Genomic DNA, 21,860 nt, shown 5'->3' on the forward strand with positions numbered 1-21,860 from the left:
TCACACTAATCCAAGGTGTTAATAACAGCAAAATTATATGGTGCAGGGTGTATAGGAACTGTCTGTACTAACACTTTTCAATTTTTTTGTAAGTCTTAAACTGATTCAAAAATTTAAGTGTATTTAATAAAAAATACCTTGTCTGAGCAAAAGAAAATTTTGGATAAACAGCAGACTGAAACCTCCTTTGCAAAGTTAGATCACAAAATGGCTATTATTATATGAGAGTATAAGGGAAAGGAGGGGAACTGAGTGGTAAAAATTAGAGAGGGAGACAAACTCTAAGAGACTCCTAACTCTGGGAAACAAAGGGTTGTGGAAGGGGAGAAGGATGGGGGGATGGGAATGAGGAGGGCAACTGATGGGATGAGCACTGGGTGTTATACTATATGTTGGCAAGTTGAATTTAAATTAAAAACTGTATAGGGGATCCCTGGGTGGCGCAGCGGTTTGGTGCCTGCCTTTGGCCCAGGGCGCGATCCTGGAGACCCAGGATCGAATCCCACATCGGGCTCCCGGTGCATGGAGCCTGCTTCTCCCTCTGCCTGTGTCTCTGCCTCTCTCTCTCTCTCTCTCTGTGACTATCATAAAAAAAAAAAAAAAAAAAATTCAAGCACTTCCTCAGGTTAAAAAAAAAAAACTGTATAAAAATATATAACCTATATAATAAAGAACATGAATCCAATAAACACTTGCACCCTCAAATCTAAGATTTTACATTCGGGAAGATATTTAATGATGACATATAGGAAGCATATTGTCACAGCGTAACAAAACAGGAAATCCTTTATTAGTTTGTGTTTTGAATATAATATGATTCTTCTTGCCCTCAGGTGTTTTAAATGACCTTCCATCACTACCATCTACCATTGAAAATGCAGCTGCAAGAGAAGACCAAGGACCCAGCAGAGCACCCCAGTCTAAGACAGAAGCATGGACCGCTATGCAGAGCACAGTATATCCTTTAAAACTCACAGTGTGAAAATACAAATAATATTTGCATTATTCTCATTAGAGTGAAACATACTCTCAAGAAATCCTTTCTCACCACCATACAATTCTGAGTTAAAGAATCCCTTTGGATGTCATTATGTATCAATAACCTAGATTCAATGAACTCTACTTGATTATTAAAACTCAAATTTCTTAAGTCCCAAGAAGGTAAAAATATATGTGGAACCTCTTCTCAGAAGGATGCATTTATTATTAGTTTTATTTCTGACTTAATATGCTACAAGATAAACCACATGCCAATTTTCAATTTCTGAAAACACCTTAGTCTTGCAGGAAAATATTCTACAGGAAATATTATCAATTATCAATACAACAACTGGTTATAAAAATATTTATGTCAGATACTCTATTAGACATGATAAAGCCTACAAAGAAGCATATAATTTCAAAAAGTAAATTTACAATTTGATAAACTAAGACTACAAGTTTTTTTTATGGGTTAATTAGATTATTTGGAACTGTGGACGAATTTTCCCACAATATTAATGTGTATGGCGGTTGTGAGCTTGTATCAGCCACAAGAACCTGCCTATCTCATGATACAGCTAAACATTGCTATGAAGTAAGCATGGTTTTGTAAAAGAAAGAGGCCTTGTGTCCAATATGAACAACTAGGAATGTATGTCCATCTTTGTCATGAGTGCAAGTTCTCAACAAAAATCACAGGTAGGGTTCCTAATGATCTGCTGAAAGTGACATCCTAAAGAGTATAGTGAGAGGAAAAGACAGGGCTGGAGAAACACAGGCAGGGCCAGCCTCATAAACTTGCAACTTATGTGGTCATACAGGATCCCATGCTTAGAAGGGTCCCCTACCTGGCTGAATGCTCTGCGAAAGCCATCTCGAAATTCTTAGTAATTGTTGAACAAGGGCCATCACATTTTCATTTTGCACTGTGCCCAGCAAATTATATATCTGATCCTTTGTTTAGGGCCTCTGTGGTTTGGATCAGTATGAGGCCCAGAGGCAGAAGCATAAAGCTGCAAGGAACAGGATTGTGCTACTGGACAGCTCCTGAGATGCTAGACATGGAAGTTAATACTTCCTATCTACCTAAGTGACTGGGGATAACATATGCTCAAGGATACAAGAAGAAGAGACCTTTGTAATCTGGACTAGTAATGGAAAACTTCATGGAGAGGGTACTACTTGTGCTCAATCAAACTAATATTAGTTAACATTTTATAGTATTGAGTAGGCCAGATAGTATTTTGAGTGCCTTACATATATTAACTCATTTAATCATCCTGATTATAGATCAAGAAATTGAATCACAAAAGGTTTAATTAAATCAGTTAAGTTCCCATAGCTCATCAATGGCAAACCCAGGCAGCTCCAAAGTCCATGCTTAAGGGCTTAATTAAGGATTCAAATAATCACAGCTTATTTACATAAAACCAACCTGATGTACATTTGATATCTCTGTTAATGAAGATAACTTGTGGAGATAAAGAATGCTAGTTTTTTAAAATGATTATAATGATAGCAACAGTTTATGCTTCTCTGAAGTCATATATCATATTCTACCTCTTTTAGATTTGGATCTGACTCTTCTTTCTCTTGGTAAAAGGTCTTTTAAGCTAAATGATTTGTCTTATTTATTCTTCTCAGGGTTATAGTACCTAGTACACATATGTGTGTACTGGATACATATGCTGAATGAAATAATGAATGAATGAACGAAAAAACAAATGAATGAGAGTGATTACCTAAAAACTAACTACAAGGACCGAATGAAAAGTATAACACAATATAAGGCTTTGCTGAGGGAGAGGTTTCCAAGCACTCTTACAATGTATTATATTTCAGGATTCCTATCTTAGTATCATGATATAAGGTTATTTTTAGTACATTGTTGTAATCATGAACTAGAAGATCCTACCTTGCTGACATCATCCAGTAGCTGGTTGCTGGCATTTTCCTTTTGTATTATGTTCATTAGATCAGTATGAAACTTCTTTGCATTCAGGAAAACAAGTGGGTTGTTTATTGAGATAATCTTCACCTGCTGCAAGGTTTCCTTTTGGAGGAGAATAGGAATAAATTCAGAGTTCTGAATGAAATAAAAGAGGATAACTCTATCCAAAGAGTCCAACTCTTACAAATCCAAATGCCACTCAGTGATGGAAGCAATCTCTTAGCCAAGGCTGTCATTATTAAAATATATTTGGAGAACTTAATATACTATCATGCTTCTTGGGGAAAAATATGTAATTCCTCTTTACTAAGAAACATTAAAAACCATGAGATGAGTCTGCATCTTTTCAGAAAATGGCCTTTATTCCTACTGATTTGAGGAAGGCAACACCCTAGGATATCCAAAGAGTACCAGGAAGCCCTGTTCTCCCAAAAGTACCTCTTCCCTACAATCTAGAAACTCAAAATTCGTTCACTTGACCATCACTATTTTTTTAACGAAAATACGTCCTAAAGGATCAACTCTCAATTATTTACCTCAAAATGACATAGCTTTCTTTTGGCTGAAATTATAAGCTTACAAGTGCTGACCAATAGTCCTAATTAGGAGAAAGAAAACAAGAGGTAGTATCGGAATATGGTTTCACTGTGGGCAGGACTAGGTTACACTGGATTGCCAGGATGCAGGTAAGAGATACAGGAAGAGAGAACAAAAGGTGCCTGCTTTGGCCATTGCCCAGGTCTTCGGGCACCAATTTCAGGATGCAACTGAAATCATGCTCTCCATGACTTTTGGGGCAGGGGTCTGACCTAGAAATGGAGAAGATGGTAAGTTCTATGAAATAACTCCTTACCAACTAAATAAAGCAATATTCCTTCAGGCGTTAGTACGTGCATAGAAGAGGAAACCCAGGGAATAGTGAAGCATACGGGCAGAGAAGGAAAGACAAAAGAAAGAAAATATTAGGTTATTACTCTCAGCTTCCTCATCTTCTAAAGTAGGTACATTTTTAAACTACATACTCTGAAAACATTTCTATGGCTATACAACTGATTAGACTTTAGAAAGTGAGATTTGCTACAAATAAACAATTCCAGAAAACAAAATCCTTAAGTTACCAAATTAACTTTTAATCAAGAGTAAACTTCTTATAGGCAAAGGCAAGTCAAGAAACAGACTCCTAATTATAGAGAAGAAAATGCTGGTTACCAGGAGGCGGTGAAGTAGGGAATGGATTAAATAGGTGATGGGGATTAGGGAGAGCACCGGTGATGAGCACCGGATGATGCTTGGAAGTGTTGAATCATGATATTGTACACCTGAAACTAATATAACGCTGTATGTTAACTAACTGGAATTAAAATAAAAACTTTTTAAAAAAGAGTAAATCCCTTACAAACCAAAAATAAAACAATTCTTGGGCCTGTCATATTTAGTTATCACAAAGCCCCACATCAGGGGCACCTGAGTGGCTCAGTCGGTTAAGCGTCTGCCTTCAACTCAGGTCATGATCCCAGAGTCCTAATATCGAGCCCTGCAACAGGCTTCTTGCTCAGTGGAGAGCCTCCTTCTCCCTCTCCCTCTATTTCTCGCTCTGCTTCTCCCCCTGCTTGTATGCTTGCTCTCTCTCTCTGTCAACTAAATAAATAAAATCTTTAAAAAAAAAAAAAAAAAAGCTCCACATCTAAGATGGACCCACCAATCATACCATGTAATTGAGCCAAACTGTTATTTTAAGTTCATAATTTTTTTAAAAAAACAAGTATTTGTTTAGGAATAGAGATTCAAATTGTATCAGAAAAGAAATTCTCAAAGGGGTTGAATTCACCCCAAAAGAGATCTCCCAAGTCAAGGATGAATGTTTCACAGGAAGAAGGTGGAAGAGCATGAACAGTGGAGAGGAGTAGCAGACCGGCTCCACCTACCATCTCATGTTCAAATCTTGCTCTTAGCTTTCTCTCCCTCTTATTTTTAATACAAAATATTAAATAATTAGTAAAGCGTAATGTTCTAATAAAATTAAGATTTCTGTGTGACATGGTTATTATTCAAGTATGCGACTACACTGAAACCAGTGTTTAAAGACAGAGAAGAATTTTGGCATTTTTATCTTCCTACAAATCCCCTCATTCACTTGCCCACATGTTTAGCCTGAAAAGAAGGAACAGATTAGATAGAATGTATTCTTCTATAGAATCTTTAAGCTGAAAAATGGACAAACTGGAATTCTGTTTCAAAGCTATGAATGTCAAGGCTAACGTACATAGCTATATGTGTAGGGTGGATACACAGAGGATCTTAGGGATCCAAGACCAGTCTGGGACTTTGTGTGAGCACTATATTCTCATGGAAAATTTAAAGAAAATTAAAAAAAAAATTCCCATCACTGATGGAAAACTTGAGCCCCAAACATTCTGAGGGCTCTGGACTCTAATAGCTCAATATGAAGCAAATTTTCTCACACTTATTAAAAACACAAGCCAGGGGGGGAGGGGCAAGATTGCGGAAGAGCAGGGTCTCCAGGTCACCTGTCCTCAACAAATTATCTAGAAAACCATCCAATCATCCTGAAAATCTACGAATTCGGCCTGAGATTTAAAGAGAGACCAGCTGGAACGCTACAGTGAGAAGAGTTCGCGCTTCTATCAAGGCAGGAAGACGGGGAAAAAGAAATAAAGAAACAAAAGGCCTCCAAGGGGGAGGGGCCCGCGAGGAGCCGGGCTGAGGCCGGAGCGAGTGTCCCCAGGACAGGAGAGCCCCGTCCCGGAGGAGCAGGAGCTGCACCAACCTTCCCGGGGGAAAGGCCTCCCGGGGAATTGGAGCAGGATCCCCAGAAAGGCGGGGATGCCCTCGGGCTCCCTGGGACAGTAACAGAGGAACTGCGCCCCGGAGATGCGCCGAGCTCCCTAAGGGCTGCAGCGCTCGGCGGGGCCCGGAGCAGCTCGGAGGGGCTCGGGCTGCGGCTCCGCGGAGGGGGCTGCGGGGCTCCGGGAACAGCTCGGAGGGGCTCGGGCGGCGGCTCCGCGGAGGGGGCTGCGGGGCGGGAGCGCGAATCCAACAGCGCAGGCCCCAGAGCACAGGGCGCCGGGACACAGCCCAGGATCCGGCCTCCCCCAGGGACAGGCAGAGGCCGGGAGGGCCCAGGACAGCAAGGACGCTCCTGCCTGGAGCTGAGCAGATCAGCGGCCCCGCCCCGGAGCCTCCAGGCCCTGCAGACGGAGAGCCCCGGAGCTACTGCGGGGGCTGACTCCAGGGTCCCAGAGCTGCCCCGGCCGCTGTGGCTTCCTCCCGGGGCCTCACGGGGTGAACAACCCCCACCGAGCCCTGCACCAGGCAGGGGCAGAGCAGCTCCCCCAAGTGCTAAAACCTGAGAATCAGCACAGCAGGCCCCTCCCCCAGAAGACCAGCGAGACGGACCAGTTCCAGGGGAAGTCAAGGGACTTAAAGTATAGAGAATCGGAAGATACTCCCCCGTGTTTTTTTGTTTGTTTGTTTTTGGGTTTTTTTTGTGTGTGTGTTTGTTTTGTTTTGTGCTTTTTTTTTTCTCTCTCTCTCTTCTTGATTTCTGATTGCTTCCCCCACCCCCCCTTTCTTTTCTTTTTTCTCCTTTCTTTCTTTTTCTTTCTTTTTCTTCTCTTTTTCCCCTTTTTTTCTTCTTTCTCTTTTTTCTTTTTCTCTTTTCTTTCCTTCTCTCTCTTTTTCTCCTTTTCCCAATACAACTTGTTTTTGGCCACTCTGCACTGAGCAAAATGACTAGAAGGAAAACCTCACCTCAAAAAAAAGAATCAGAAACAGCCCTCTCTCCCACAGAGTTACAAAATATGGATTACAATTCAATGTCAGAAAGCCAATTCAGAAGCACTATTTTACAGCTACTGGTGGCTCTAGAAAAAACCATAAAGGACTCAAGAGACTTCATGACTGCAGAATTTAGATCCAATCAGGCAGAAATTAAAAATCAATTAAATGAGATGCAATCCAAGCTAGAAGTCCTAACGACGAGGGTTAACGAGGTGGAAGAACGAGTGAGTGACATAGAAGACAAGTTGATGGCAAAGAGGGAAACTGAGGAAAAAAGAGACAAGCAATTAAAAGATCATGAGGATAGATTAAGGGAAATAAATGACAGCCTGAGGAAGAAAAACCTACGTTTAATTGGGGTTCCTGAGGGCGCCGAAAGGGACAGAGGGCCAGAATATGTATTTGAACAAATCCTAGCTGAAAACTTTCCTAATCTGGGAAGGGAAACAGGCATTCAGATCCAGGAAATAGAGAGATCCCCCCCTAAAATCAACAAAAACCGTTCAACACCTCGACATTTAATAGTGAAGCTTGCAAATTCCAAAGATAAGGAGAAGATCCTTAAAGCAGCAAGAGAAAAAAAGTCCCTGACTTTTATGGGGAGGAATATTAGGGTAACAGCAGACATCTCCACAGAGACCTGGCAGGCCAGAAAGGGCTGGCAGGATATATTCAGGGTCCTAAATGAAAAGAACATGCAACCAAGAATACTTTACCCAGCAAGGCTTTCATTCAAAATGGAAGGAGAGATAAAGAGCTTCCAAGACAGGCAGGAACTGAAAGAATATGTGACCTCCAAACCAGCTCTGCAAGAAATTTTAAGGGGGACTCTTAAAATTCCCCTTTAAGAAGAAGTTCAGTGGAACAATCCACAAAAACAAGGACTGAATAGATATGATGACACTAAACTCATATCTATCAATAGTAACTCTGGACGTGAACGGGCTTAATGACCCCATCAAAAGGCGCAGGGTTTCAGACTGGATAAAAAAGCAGGACCCATCTATTTGCTGTCTACAAGAGACTCATTTTAGACAGAAGGACACCTACAACCTGAAAATAAAAGGTTGGAGAACCATTTACCATTCAAATGGTCCTCAAAAGAAAGCAGGGGTTGCCATCCTTATATCAGATAAATTAAAATTTACCCCAAAGACTATAGTGAGAGATGAAGAGGGACACTATCTCATACTCAAAGGATCTATCCAACAAGAGGACTTAACAATCCTCAATATATATGCCCCGAATGTGGGAGCTGCCAAATATTTAAACCAATTAATAACCAAACTCAAGAAATACCTTGATAATAATACACTTATACTTGGTGACTTCAATCTAGCTCTTTCTACCCTGGATAGGTCTTCTAAGCACAACATCTCCAAAGAAACAAGAGCTTTAAATGATACACTGGACCAGATGGATTTCACAGATATCTACAGAACTTTACATCCAAACTCAACTGAATACACATTCTTCTCAAGTGCACATGGAACTTTCTCCAGAATAGACCACATACTGGGTCACAAATCGGGTCTGAACCGATACCAAAAGATCAGGATAGTCCCTGTATATTCTCAGACCATAATGCCTTGAAATTAGAACTTAATCACAACAAGAAGTTTGGAAGGACCACAAACACGTGGAGGTTAAGGACCATCCTGCTAAAAGATGAAAAGGTCAACCAGGAAATTAAGGAAGAATTAAAAAGATTCATGGAAACTAATGAGAATGAAGATACAACCGTTCAAAATCTTTGGGATGCAGCGAAAGCAGTCCTGAGGGGGAAATACATCGCAATACAAGCATCCATTCAAAAACTGGAAAGATCTCAAATTCAAAAGCTCACCTTACACATAAAGGAACTAGAGAAAAAGCAACAAATAGACCCCACCCCCAGCAGAAGAAGACAGTTAATTAAAATTCGAGCAGAACTCAATGATATCGAGACCAAAAGAACTGTGGAACAGATCAACAGAACCAGGAGTTGGTTCTTTGAAAGAATTAATAAGATAGATAAACCATTAGCCAACCTTACTAAAAAGAAGAGAGAGAAGACTCAAATTAATAAAATCATGAATGAGAAAGGGGAGATCACTACCAACACCAAGGAAATACAAACGATTTTAAAAACATATTATGAACAGCTGTACGCCAATAAATTAGGAAATCTAGAAGAAATGGACGCATTCCTGGAAAGCCACAAACTACCAAAACTGGAGCAGGAAGAAATAGAAAACCTGAACAGGCCAATAACCAGGGAGGAAATTGAAGCAATCATCAAAAACCTCCCAAGACACAAGAGTCCAGGGCCAGATGGCTTCCCAGGGGAATTCTATCAAACGTTTAAAGAAGAAATCATACCTATTCTCCTAAAGCTGTTTGGAAAGATAGAAAGAGATGGAGTACTTCCAAATTCGTTCTATGAGGCCAGCATCACCTTAATTCCGAAACCAAAGACCCCACCAAAAAGGAGAATTACAGACCAATATCCCTGATGAACATGGATGCAAAAATTCTCAACAAGATACTAGCCAATAGGATCCAACAACACATTAAGAAAATTATTCACCATGACCAAGTAGGATTTATCCCTGGGTCACAAGGCTGGTTCAACACTCGTAAAACCATCAATGTGATTCATCATATCAGCAAGAAAAAAACCAAGAACCATATGATACTCTCTTTAGATGCAGAGAAAGCATTTGACAAAATACAGCATCCATTCCTGATCAAAACCCTTCAGAGTGTTGGGATAGAGGGAACTTTCCTCGACATCTTAAAAGCCATTTACGAAAAGCCCACAGCAAATATCATTCTCAATGGGGAAGCACTGGGAGCCTTTCCCCTAAGATCAGGAACAAGACAGGGATGTCCACTCTCACCACTGCTGTTCAACATAGTTCTGGAAGTCCTCGCCTCAGCAATCAGACAACAAAAAGACATTAAAGGCATTCAAATTGGCAAAGAAGAAGTCAAACTCTCCCTCTTCGCCGATGACATGATACTCTACATAGAAAACCCAAAAACCTCCACCCCAAGATTGCTAGAACTCATACAGCAATTTGGTAGCGTGGCAGGATACAAAATCAATGCCCAGAAATCAATGGCATTTCTATACACTAACAATGAGACTGAAGAAAGAGAAATTAAGGAGTCAATCCCATTTACAATTGCACCCAAAAGCATAAGATACCTAGGAATAAACCTAACCAAAGAGGTAAAAGATCTATACCCTAAAAACTATACAACACTTCTGAAAGAAATTGAGGAAGACACAAAGAGATGGAAAAATATTCCATGCTCATGGATTGGCAGAATTAATATTGTAAAAATGTCAATGTTACCCAGGGCAATTTATACGTTTAATGCAATCCCTATCAAAATACCATGGACTTTCTTCAGAGAGTTAGAACAAATTATTTTAAGATTTGTGTGGAATCAGAAAAGACCCCGAATAGCCAGGGGAATTTTAAAAAAGAAAACCATAGCTGGGGGCATCACAATGCCAGATTTCAGGTTGTACTACAAAGCTGTGGTCATCAAGACAGTGTGGTACTGGCACAAAAACAGACACATAGATCAATGGAACAGAATAGAGAACCCAGAAGTGGACCCTGAAATGTACGGTCATCTAATATTTGATAAAGGAGGAAAGACTATCCATTGGAAGAAAGACAGTCTCTTCAATAAATGGTGTTGGGAAAATTGGACATCCACATGCAGAAGAATGAAACTGGACCACTCTCTTTCACCATACACAAAGATAAACTCAAAATGGATGAGAGATCTAAATGTGAGACAAGATTCCATCAAAATCCTAGAGGAGAACACAGGCAACACCCTTTTTGAACTCGGCCACGGTAACTTCTTGCAAGATACATCCACAAAGGCAAAAGAAACAAAAGCAAAAATGAACTATTGGGACTTCATCAAGATAAGAAGCTTTTGCACAGCAAAGGATACAGTCAACAAAACTAAAGACAACCTACAGAATGGGAGAAGATATTTGCAAATGACATATCAGATAAAGGGCTAGTTTCCAAAATCTATAAAGAACTTATTAAACTCAACACCAAAGAAACAAACAATCCAATCATGAAATGGGCAAAAGACATGAAGAGAAATCTCACAGAGGAAGACATGGACATGGCCAACAAGCACATGAGAAAATGCTCTGCATCACTTGCCATCAGGGAAATACAAATCAAAACCACAATGAGATACCACCTCACACCAGTGAGAATGGGGAAAATTAACAAGGCAGGAAACAACAAATGTTGGAGAGGATGCGGAGAAAAGGGAACCCTCTTACACTGTTGGTGGGAATGTGAACTGGTGCAGCCACTCTGGAAAACGGTGTGGAGGTTCCTCAAAGAGTTAAAAATAGACCTGCCCTACGACCCAGCAATTGCACTTTTGGGGATTTACCCCAAAGATTCAGATGCAATGAAACGTCGGGACACCTGCACCCCGATGTTTCTATCAGCAATGGCCACAATAGCCAAACTGTGGAAAGAGCCTCGGTGTCCATCGAAAGATGAATGGATAAAGAAGATGTGGTTTATGTATACAATGGAATATTACTCAGCAATTAGAAACGACAAATACCCACCATTTGCTTCAACGTGGATGGAACTGGAGGGTATTATGCTGAGTGAAATAAGTCAATCGGAGAAGGACAGTGTATGTTCTCATTCATTTGGGGAATATGAATAATAGTGAAAGGGAATATAAAGGAAGGGAAAAGAAATGTTGGGAAATATCAGGAAGGGAGAGAGAACATAAAGACTCCTAACTCTGGGAAATGAACTAGGGGTGGTGGAAGGGGAGGAGGGCGGGTGTTGGAGGGGAATGGGTGACGGGCACTGAGGTGGACACTTGATGGGATGAGCACTGGGTGTTTTTCTGTATGTTGGTAAATTGAACACCAATAAAAGTTAATTAAAAAAAAAATAAAAAAATAAAAATAAAAAAATAAAAACACAAGCCATAATGTATATAAATATTGAATCACTACGTTGTATAACTGAATCTAATGTATGCTAATTATTCTTCAATTTAAACACACACACACATGCACACACGTGTGCATCTGCATGTGTTCACACATGTTCCATTTCCCTGGGTGTCACACAAGGACTCCTGATCCTACTTCCTACTTCCAATCTACTGAGAAATACCCTGACAATTGGTCCTTCTGGTGGGAGACCAGTTCTCTTTGTTTTGAGGCCAATCATGAGGTACTGAAACAAGTGAACATGATAAATAGAGAAAAAAAATGGTTAGTCAAACATTTACAAAGCAGGTTCAAAGTGAGGCCATATTTTTAAATTGCCAAAATATTTAAGTCAACATTTTTTCCCCTCGTTTTAAATTTGTTTTGGTCATCTTTCAGAATAAGAAGCTAGAACTCAAACACCACTGGCTTGCCCAAGCATGGAGAGGGCAAGACAATTTACATAAGCTGTTTTCTTAAAAAGATGTCCACTGTGCAAGAAACCAATCCTACTGGCATTCCATAACCATTGGACTTAATTACCCTCTGCTAATAATACAATCTCACTGTGCTACAAAAAATAAAAGCAATACTATGATCCAATCTTGCTTTATTCCCTTCCCTATTTATTCCCTATCTTCTTGTATCATTTAATTTGGAATAGACTATTTGTTTAGTTTGACTGTTTTATGCAACTTAGCTAATGAAAAAGAGATTTCCAAATGCCTGAACTAATCTGGACCATGATTTCACTGTGAGCTGTAGTTTTATGGACCATGCTATCATCTTATCTGAATGCTAATACAGGATTTTTGTTGTTCTATTGATTTGTTCCATGTCAACTGCCACATGTATGGTGGTCACATATATCACTGAAAGTTCATGCTCATTAAAAATAAAATTATCATGTACTTAAAATTATGCTTTATCTACTTATGATACCTTAAAACTATCTGAACTACAAAAATTGTTAATTATTACACAAAGGAAAAGTAAACTTACGCCATCCGTTTCTATCTTCACTTTCAATTCCATTTCTTTCATGTTTTTTATACTCAGAGTCTTTGCCCTAGAATTCAGGCAGATAAAAAATAAAATGACATTTCCTAATCACTACAATAACAATGAAAATGTAAAAAGGATGTCATTTCATCTTAACAATTAGAACATATCTATATTGATTAAAATCCTCTATCCTGTTTGTTCATAAAATATTGGTAAATCTATATTTCTCTGAGATCCTAAGGAATAGAGAGTAATGCTGGAGACATCTAAATAGAGATTAATAAATATAATTTACCTCCTCTGGGTTCCCAGAGCCCCGTATCTCCAAGCCACAAGAGGTAGATTGACAAAAAGAATTATAGGAGAGTGTATAGTGTTTAGGAAAATCTTGTTTTAGGGGAAAAAGAAGTAAAGAGGGATCAATGGCAAGATAGGACCAGATACTGATGAATCTACATAGACAGATTTCTACAGAAATCTCTATATAGACTCATAGGGGTAACACTTGACATTTTTTAAGTATATTATTTCACAAAGAATTTCAAGGGAAGGATGAGAAATGAGTAGAAGCATTATCAGATGATGAACACTGAGAAAGTAGAAAAAGAACTGGTCAACATAGTGGAACGGTTTCTAGAAGTTCAGTAAAAATCTCCAATAAATTATCTAGAAGAAATTTATACACACATATATATAAATCTGCCTTCCGAAAAATCAAATTTACTTACTGATGTTATTTAATTTTCTAAATGATTAGATTTTATGTGGCCATTGAATAATATGTTCCCTTCACCTGATTTTAAAAAAAAAACAACAGCTCTGTGACACAGAGTATAGCTATGGATTAATTTACTTACTTTGATAGATTTTATATATTCTATTTTATAGTATGGATGAGATATTTCTCTTCATTAAGACAAACATTGTTATATATCATATGCAAATAAACTCTTTCTTTTCCTCTCTAATTCTCTGATACCAACTAAAACATGAGAGTAGCACTAAATATTCCACAGAAATAAAAGTAACTGGCAATACCATTTACTTTGCTAATGTGTCAAAATAAACAGCGTTTAAGATCTTACCTTGGGAAGCGACCAATCACGATAGCTATGGTACAGACCACACCGAACAGCAGCCCCACATTGGCAGCAAAGCATATTGTAAATACGTATGTACTGACCCAGATGCCCTGGAAGAGAAACAGGAAACAGAAGAATTACCCTTTGGTAATTCTCATCTTTCTCGTGATTGCTAAATTCCTCACAATCTTATTCTACAACATTCCTGTGACCAAATCTCTCAGCAAGAATAGGCTATTTAAACAGTGGTAAACAGAGTCTAGAAACACAGAAACAAATTCTGGTTCCATCAGACTCCCAGCAGTAAAGGTGGGGAAAAGGCACATTATTTCATTTCAGGAACTGACAGCGCTTAGTTCAATTCCCAGCAGCACTTTCTTTCAGATCTGTAAATAGTTGGTTGATACGCGTGGTTCAAAAGCATGCCATAATTTTCCAGTTTTCTCATTTAATGGAATAATACTATAAGCAAATGTTAGCAGATTTTTGGTCATTCCCCACAATTTTTGTATTCTAGGATTGCTAATGTAGTCTATTACTATGTAAGACCCTCAAAGACTAATAGTTAAAATGATTGAATCTAATACCACCAATGTCACTGTTAGATCAGCCACTATAAAGATTGTTATAATTTTATTTGCAAGGGGCAACTTCTTGTGAAATTGTGAAAGCTGAAAAATCTGGGCCAACTTAGTCCTTGGGAATATTTCAAAAGATTGCAAGAAAATTCTTTCTCCTTTAGTTGGGACTCCAACATTATTACAGTTTTGCCCATTACCTGAAATTACAATTTATAACAAGATATTGTATTATAGTTGGCATTTCTAAGTTTATTGCTGGCAAAAAAAAAAAAAAAAGATCTTTAAAAGCAAAATAATTTGTGAAATCCAAAAGGTTATATTTTCTAAACACAATTTCCTGCATTTATCAAATATTAGACCAACAAAATATTCAAGCTGCCTCTTTCCCCCAAACTATTTGCATTACTTTCCCTATGCACAGTTCTAAGTTGATTTCTTTGTCCCAGTGGCTATATGAGTACTTTAAAACATCTTCAACAATCTAATTCAATCTCATATGCAAATTAAAAAGTTAGAAACTTCTCTATAATCTGAAGATAGTGCAGATTCTTGTAGGGGAGGGTGAGACAAGTTTGAAGTAAATGTTTCTAAATAGCATTTTTTACACAAAATGCTTCTCCTTTGTATTATTTATCTAAATGGAGCTTGAGTGGTTCTTCATGGTGAGCTATTTTGAAAAGCTAAGCCCTTGGAAGCAAATGGAGGGATATTTACCTATAAAATTCCTTTTGATATAGAAGAAACAAACATTCTAAAGTAAAAAGAGAAAATATATCTTAAGCGTTCTCATGTTCAGATCCATCACGAAGAAATGTAATGCTGTTAGCACTTACTATGACATCATCCTCAGCCTGTCATCTCATAGATTAGACACTAAAATGTTTTTCCTCTATTTGGTGAAAAGACAATCTTTTGAGTCTTTTATACATATACAGTGTAATTTTTCCTCCCTAATGTATTACATAATGTAAAATGCTTCATCACATAAGGCTGCAAGTTTTTGATCATTACTTCAACTTGCCATGATTGCTTTGTTTCTTACTCATCCCTTAATGTGGACTGAACCCTCCCCCCTGTGTGGGGCAAAATAAGACCTCACCAAAAGTTTTATACGTCTGATTCCTCATGGCCAACCTCCATGATTCAATATAGCAGAGGGAACTGAGGATCCTGGTCCCTGCCATTTATAAAAACCACAGAGCCCAGAGGCCATGATTCATCAGAGCAACCAAAAATTTTGGTACCATCTGGTTCTATTTTTAAAGTATATTTACTCTCCCACAACATCATCTATTGTAAGTTGGGTTCACAATGCTTAGTTATTTCCTGGGGCTACATTTATAGCTTTGAAAAAAATATATCAAAATGTAAATTAACAACACAGATCAGGGAAACAGTTCCATTGGTTAGAGTGAGTCCCAACACTGTTCTGTAACAATGTCTGTCAAAGATCCAAACATTGGTTGTCACAGTTGTAAGGAATTAGTTAACTCCCAGGCTCTTATTTTTTTCATTATGTGTTCCCACTTGATCCCTTCTCTATTAGCACTCACAGTCCCTAAACACAAGCTAACCCCAAAACTGACCTCAAGCAGGAAACACATAAACACATAAACCTTTACACAGTGGAGCCTCTACTCAATCACTTTACCTCCTCCTCATCTGTTTTGGTGGTTGATACACATTATTATATTCCTGTAGATGTGAATTCTATTCCCACTGTTCAGTTACTCAAACCCAGCCCGATTTGGCCTTGGATTCCTATTTCCTCATTACTTCAGACAGGGTTTTGATCAACAGCTCAAAGTGGAATAATTATTGAACTATAAACAATTTAAAGAAATAAAAATTTCTAACTTTTCATGTGATGACTGCTTATGTGATGTTTTTTAAACTTTCAACCTTCAAATTATTTTACGTATATCCACAGCTTCACTTCCATGATATTTTAATATAGTCTATCTATTGAGTAATCTGGACATATTCTATCTTCTGGGTTATATAACCTATATCCAAAAAAGTCTGTGCAATAGTCTCACTACAAATGCTATGTCCTGATCATATTCCAATCATCCATGACTTCTCACTGTTGAATTCCTTAGCAACTTGGAAATACCTGTCCACTTCAAACTTAGGAGGCTTTGTTAAACTAAATCCAATGTCTCATTCAACCATCATCCATCTGTTATATCCATGTTATCTTCCTCAACCATACTTTTTGCCGGCACCATACTATTCACTCCAGGTTTTCAACTCTCATCTCTACATAGGAGACTACCAATTTTGAGCTATTAAGCCATTTTTCAAACTGTCTACTGATATCTTCAAACACAAATGCAAACTCATTAACTTTACCCCAAGATCTCCCCTTCCTTCAATGTTCTCTTTCAGTTACAACACTAATATTCTTCATGACACTACAGTCAGAAACTGTGGAATCATATTTACTATTTTTCTTTTTTATTTACTCATCCAATCATTTCCTATCAATTATTAATTTCAAAAATCTCAATTATTAATTTCAATCTCAAAATGCCCTCTTCTTAATTCACTGATAATGGCCTAGTTCACACTTTCCTATGGCTTGCCTAGACTATTCTGACAGCCTCCTTCCTAATTACCTGTGTTTGTTATCCACACTGTAAACCATTTGCTATACTGCTGCCAGGATTATCTTTTTAAAAGTATTGATTTAAATAGGATATTGAAGGTACTTTTACTCTACTACCTTTTATTGAAATTCATCCAAAATAATATAAAAAAAACCTGAATATATAGGGAGGAAAACCCAGCCTCAAACAAACAAGAACATACTCACAACTCCTAACTACAAAATATGTTGTAGAGTTGCCAAATACTGTGAAATTTGTGAAATATCAAGGTGGATACTGGAAACCAACACATTTGCCCTCAAGTTTTAATCAATTACAGAGATATTCATGAATGTCACAGTTTTAAAAATTCTATATAGTAATTTTCTGATAAGAGCTCTCCGTTCAAAAAAAAAAAAAAAAAAAAAAAAGAGCTCTCCGTTCTTTGGGCAATGGTGGGCTACAAGAGAAGAAGGAAATGTACCCGTATGATATATATTTTATACCGTGGAAAGAAGAGCAGTAACATGAAACACCAGTTGTATCACTTAAAACCTAACTTTCTAACCAAAGGAGACTGACAGAGGTGAAGAAACATGAAGAAAGGAGAAAAGACAGCAAGTGTCATAAGAGAGCCTGTGATTGTGAGGCTTTGTTTCAACAAGGGACAAATCTTCTGATGACGTACCTAAATCAGAGCTGTGGACTACTCCATCTTACTTCCTCACCTCCTTCCCTCCCCATATTACTTTTACGCAAATAGCTAGGACCACTAAAAATGCATTACAATCATAAAATAATCACAGGGATTTATTCATAGAAATAGGGAAGGAAACAAAATAATGAAACAGAGACGAGATAGGTCTACACATTGTAATAGGCAATTTAACAACCCCCCCCCCAACACACACACACAAACCCTCAGAAATAGATGTGAAGATTCAAAGAAGAAAACCTATATTATAAAAAAAGAAAAACTGAAAGAGATTTTAAAAATAAGCTGGAAGAATTTAGAAAAGGATGTGGATAGATATAAAAACATTATAGAGATAAGAGCCATATTTGAAGCTAAAAAAAAGAGAGAGATAATCACAACTAGAATACCATAACAGGGATATAGCAAATAGTCCAGAAAAACCACACCTACGCTCCCAAAAATAATTTTAGGAAAATATATAGATACAAAGAAAGACAAAATAAAATCAACAAATACATAATTCATGAAAAGAATATACAGATTTGGAAAAATACTCAGAGATATATTAGAAGAAAAATTTTGCATATAATCTTTAATTCTGAGATCAAAAGGATATGTCATTCTCATAGAAATTTGACACTGGATGTTCAACCACAAGAAATATTCTGATAATATTACCAAATATCATGGGCAAGAAAGAACTTCACTGAATATCCACGCAGAAAAACAAATTCACATAAGATAACAAAATAAATCATGTTGACCTATAATTTCTCTGTTTTATCTCTCAATACCTGAAGATAGTGCCAAGTCTAAAAAGTCCTGGGAGAGCTTTTTAGACTCAGCCAAAAACTTCCTTCTAGTATGGGAAAAAAAATCCAACATACAGATATTTTTACCACGCAGCAGCTCAGGGAATTTAAACACATAAGCCTTTCTTGAAAAACTTCTTGGTAATGACATACAGAAAACAAAGAGATTAATTGAAATAAATAACTCCGGAATGAGAACCTGCATTTAAAATTTAAAAAAAAAAAAACTAAGGCAACCAGTAAATGCATTTAAATAATCTTCTATAATTGAATGACATCATCTTCTAGCAGTGATGTTCCTAACCAGAAACTTAGAACTACTTCTAGACTGATGCACTTTATATGATGAATTGGTAGTGAGGACAAATTAGTGCAGTCTCTTAAATATCTTTCAACTCTATTTCTGCCTCTTGAACCTCCTGGTCTAACTTGTGTTCCAGGCCTTGCTCACTTACTTGGCTGACTTCCTAAGGCATTTCATCCATCTTCCCCAAATGACTCCAGCAACGCTTCCAATACATAAATCTTATTCCTACCTCTCCTTTTCGTGATGTCATACTGCCTTCAGGATGAAGTTTAGTCGTCTTAATAGGACATAAGCAACCTTTCCCAGTCCAACTCATTCTTAACCTTTGCAACCCCATCTATTTCTACTCCTACACTCACACTCGATGTTCCACCCGTCATTTCCTAGAAGGCTTTCCTGACATCACTCCCCTTGCAATGTGGTACCATGCTCCCCCTTATGAAATAAATGAGTCCCCTAGAAGTACCTTTATCACAGGGTTATCAAATAGCTTGTTCAATAAGTCTGCATCCTCTAATATCTCTATTTCCATGTGTTACTTCACATATATCACCTTTAAAAAGTCATGATCTTCCATCAGTCTGGCTAATTTTAACCCTTTGGCCTGCCTATCAGTACTGTTACTTCAAGTCTCAGTTCCCATTTCAGCTCTGCTGTTAGACTCTCATATGCACCCAGTCCAAATTAAATGCTCTAACTTCCATTTTTTTCCCCAGCACTAAGCTTGTACTTTTATTTCCAGGTAATGTTGTATCATGTCTTGCATAATAAGTTGATGTTTCTATGTCTGCTTCCTGCACAATGAAAGTGTCTGGAGGGGACAAGTAGTTCTTTATTTATCTCTGCGCTCCTCATGGCACCCAGTATTGTACTTGGGTAGGGTAATACTGAGCCTTGAGAGAAGTGTTATGAAAATAGGCACCAGTTACCCAGTTACCCCACCCCCCGCCCACCTCCCCTTCCACTACCCCTTGTTCATTTCCCAGAGTTAGGAGTCTCTCATGTTTTGTCATCCTCTCTAATTTTTCCCATTCATTTTCCCTCCTTTCCCTTATAATCCTTTTCACTATTTCTTATATTCCCCATATGAGTGAAACCATATGATGATTGTCTTTGGTCACCAACTATTAAAAGGTGGACATATGAGTGATACAAGTCCACTGATAAGAGTGAAGAACATAAGTAGGTTTAAAAAAAAAAGAAAAATGCATAAAATGTATACATTTTGAATAGAATATATTTTCAAGTGGAACTTGCCTAATCTTTTGTATTAAAATATTAAATGTTAAAAAAAAAATAGGCACCAGCACAAATAATCCCCCCAAAGTCTCCCTGAGCAAAGAATGTGAAGGAGGGAGAAATATAGAGAACTGCATTTCAATATGGCAAATGTCATAAGAGAGTTAAACAGAGGGTACTTATGAAATACTTTACCTGTATTGGAAAGGGAAAGTATTTTGGATGCTCCTGCATAGATATATTTCTCTAAAATAAGTATGTTATACATTTCTGTTAGTAGAAGCCACACTTGATCATTGTTCAGTACCATTTAATCTCTTGCTGGCAATATCCTATCAACATAATGCTCCTCTCAGTGTCACCCCTTTAAAACCAAATTCATGAGACTTTGTGTTTTGAAGGAATATGGTCACTATTAAGATGTTCACCCTATATTAATGCAACACATTTCTTAGCAATTAATGATGGTTTTTCATATATGTTCTATTAGTGTGTACTTCCTTGATGAGCTTCACTTCCAGAATCAATTCATAATGGAAATTGAGAAGACCCAAACCATTCAAGTTAGCAAGTATTTCATTAAAAGTTCTCAAACAACACATCAATCAAAATTTGACAAAATTCCATTTCTGTTTCTTATAGCATTTTATATTTTAATGCCTTTATTAAGAGTTTGAAAAAATAAATGGTAGTTTATGAAGCGTACAAGTCTCAATGGCCAAAACTATTTTCTGCAAATAAAAATATCACAGTTGATCTTGTGATACATGGTTAAGCCAAAGAGGGAAAATTTTAGGTCAAATTTCTACTTACCCAGTCGATTTTATCCACGTTCCAATATTTTTTTAAGTCCCGAAACTGTATTAGCATTCCCTTCAGTCCGACGACAATAATACTTGCAAGAACACACTACAGATGGGAAATAAGTTGATTAAGAAGTAAGATATAGATTTTCATCTGAATTTAAAAGGACCAAGGTATTATTTCTTGTATGTTTTTTAAGTACTTACTAGAGAAAAGCAATCACCATTTAGAAAACTAAAACAATATTCATTTCGTTTGGAACTAATCTATTATTGTACTTTAGGAATATTATATCAATTCTAGGAAATCACAGTGTAAAATTTATGCCATTGTAAAACATACAAAAGAAAAAAAAGACAAGTATGAATTTATAAGGGTGCATGTCATAAAGCTGAATATCCTCTTAACTTTAAAATAGTTATCCACTGCCATTTGAAGTTTGTTGAAAAAATTAAATTTTTATATTATATATTTCCTTGTAATTACCTTTAACATCAATTATCTGGTTTCACCTGAAGATATTTATAAGTCACTTGAAAAGTGAACTTGATTATTAGAAGATCCTGCTGTGGAAATGATTTACTCTCACTATATGAATGAAGAATTAGAACAAGACAGGATTGAGAAGGTCTCCGGCTTTCTGAGGACCAGAATCTTACTTGGGTCAGTGTGATGCCCCAGATTTATGAAAAGCAAGGTAAAAACCATTAAAACTGGGGTTCTAAGTCACTTTGTATAAGATACCAGTTGTGGCAAGAGGTATTTTGTTCCCTACTCCCTTGCCCTACACACATTTTTCTAGCAGTCCAAGATCTGATAAAAATAATTCAAAAGTCTGTTTCTTATACCAGAGATTGCCCTGTTCCACCCTCCAAACGAGCACAGAATAAATCTAAATCCACAATGCCAGTTTTACACATGAGCCTAAAAAACAGAAAATAGCCACAGTCCCTTCCCATTCCTCCCCCATCAAATGTGGTCTCTGTTCACCTCCCCTCCATTCAATCATTACT

At 37.5% G+C, this 21,860-nt stretch overlaps 1 protein-coding gene across 2 annotated transcripts in view; it reads right to left on the bottom strand.

The window, feature by feature from the left end:
- The window catches only part of SLC26A7 (solute carrier family 26 member 7), a 120,016-nt gene that overhangs the window by 20,786 nt on the left and 77,370 nt on the right, over positions 1-21,860 (bottom strand). For both annotated transcript variants that reach the window (XR_005990016.1, XM_041769662.1), the window contains exons 11-14: positions 20,857-20,952; positions 13,820-13,926; positions 12,732-12,798; positions 2,897-3,034 (exon numbers count right to left, since the gene is read on the bottom strand). Coding sequence is in view for 1 of the 2 variants with exons in the window: in XM_041769662.1 (XP_041625596.1) it covers positions 2,897-3,034; positions 12,732-12,798; positions 13,820-13,926; positions 20,857-20,952 (408 nt within the window). In the remaining variant the exon portion in view is untranslated. The remainder of the gene's footprint in view (positions 1-2,896; positions 3,035-12,731; positions 12,799-13,819; positions 13,927-20,856; positions 20,953-21,860) is intronic.

This window comes from Vulpes lagopus, chromosome 9 (genome assembly GCF_018345385.1).
Source record: "Vulpes lagopus strain Blue_001 chromosome 9, ASM1834538v1, whole genome shotgun sequence".
In the NCBI taxonomy this organism is placed as follows: domain Eukaryota; kingdom Metazoa; phylum Chordata; class Mammalia; order Carnivora; family Canidae; genus Vulpes; species Vulpes lagopus.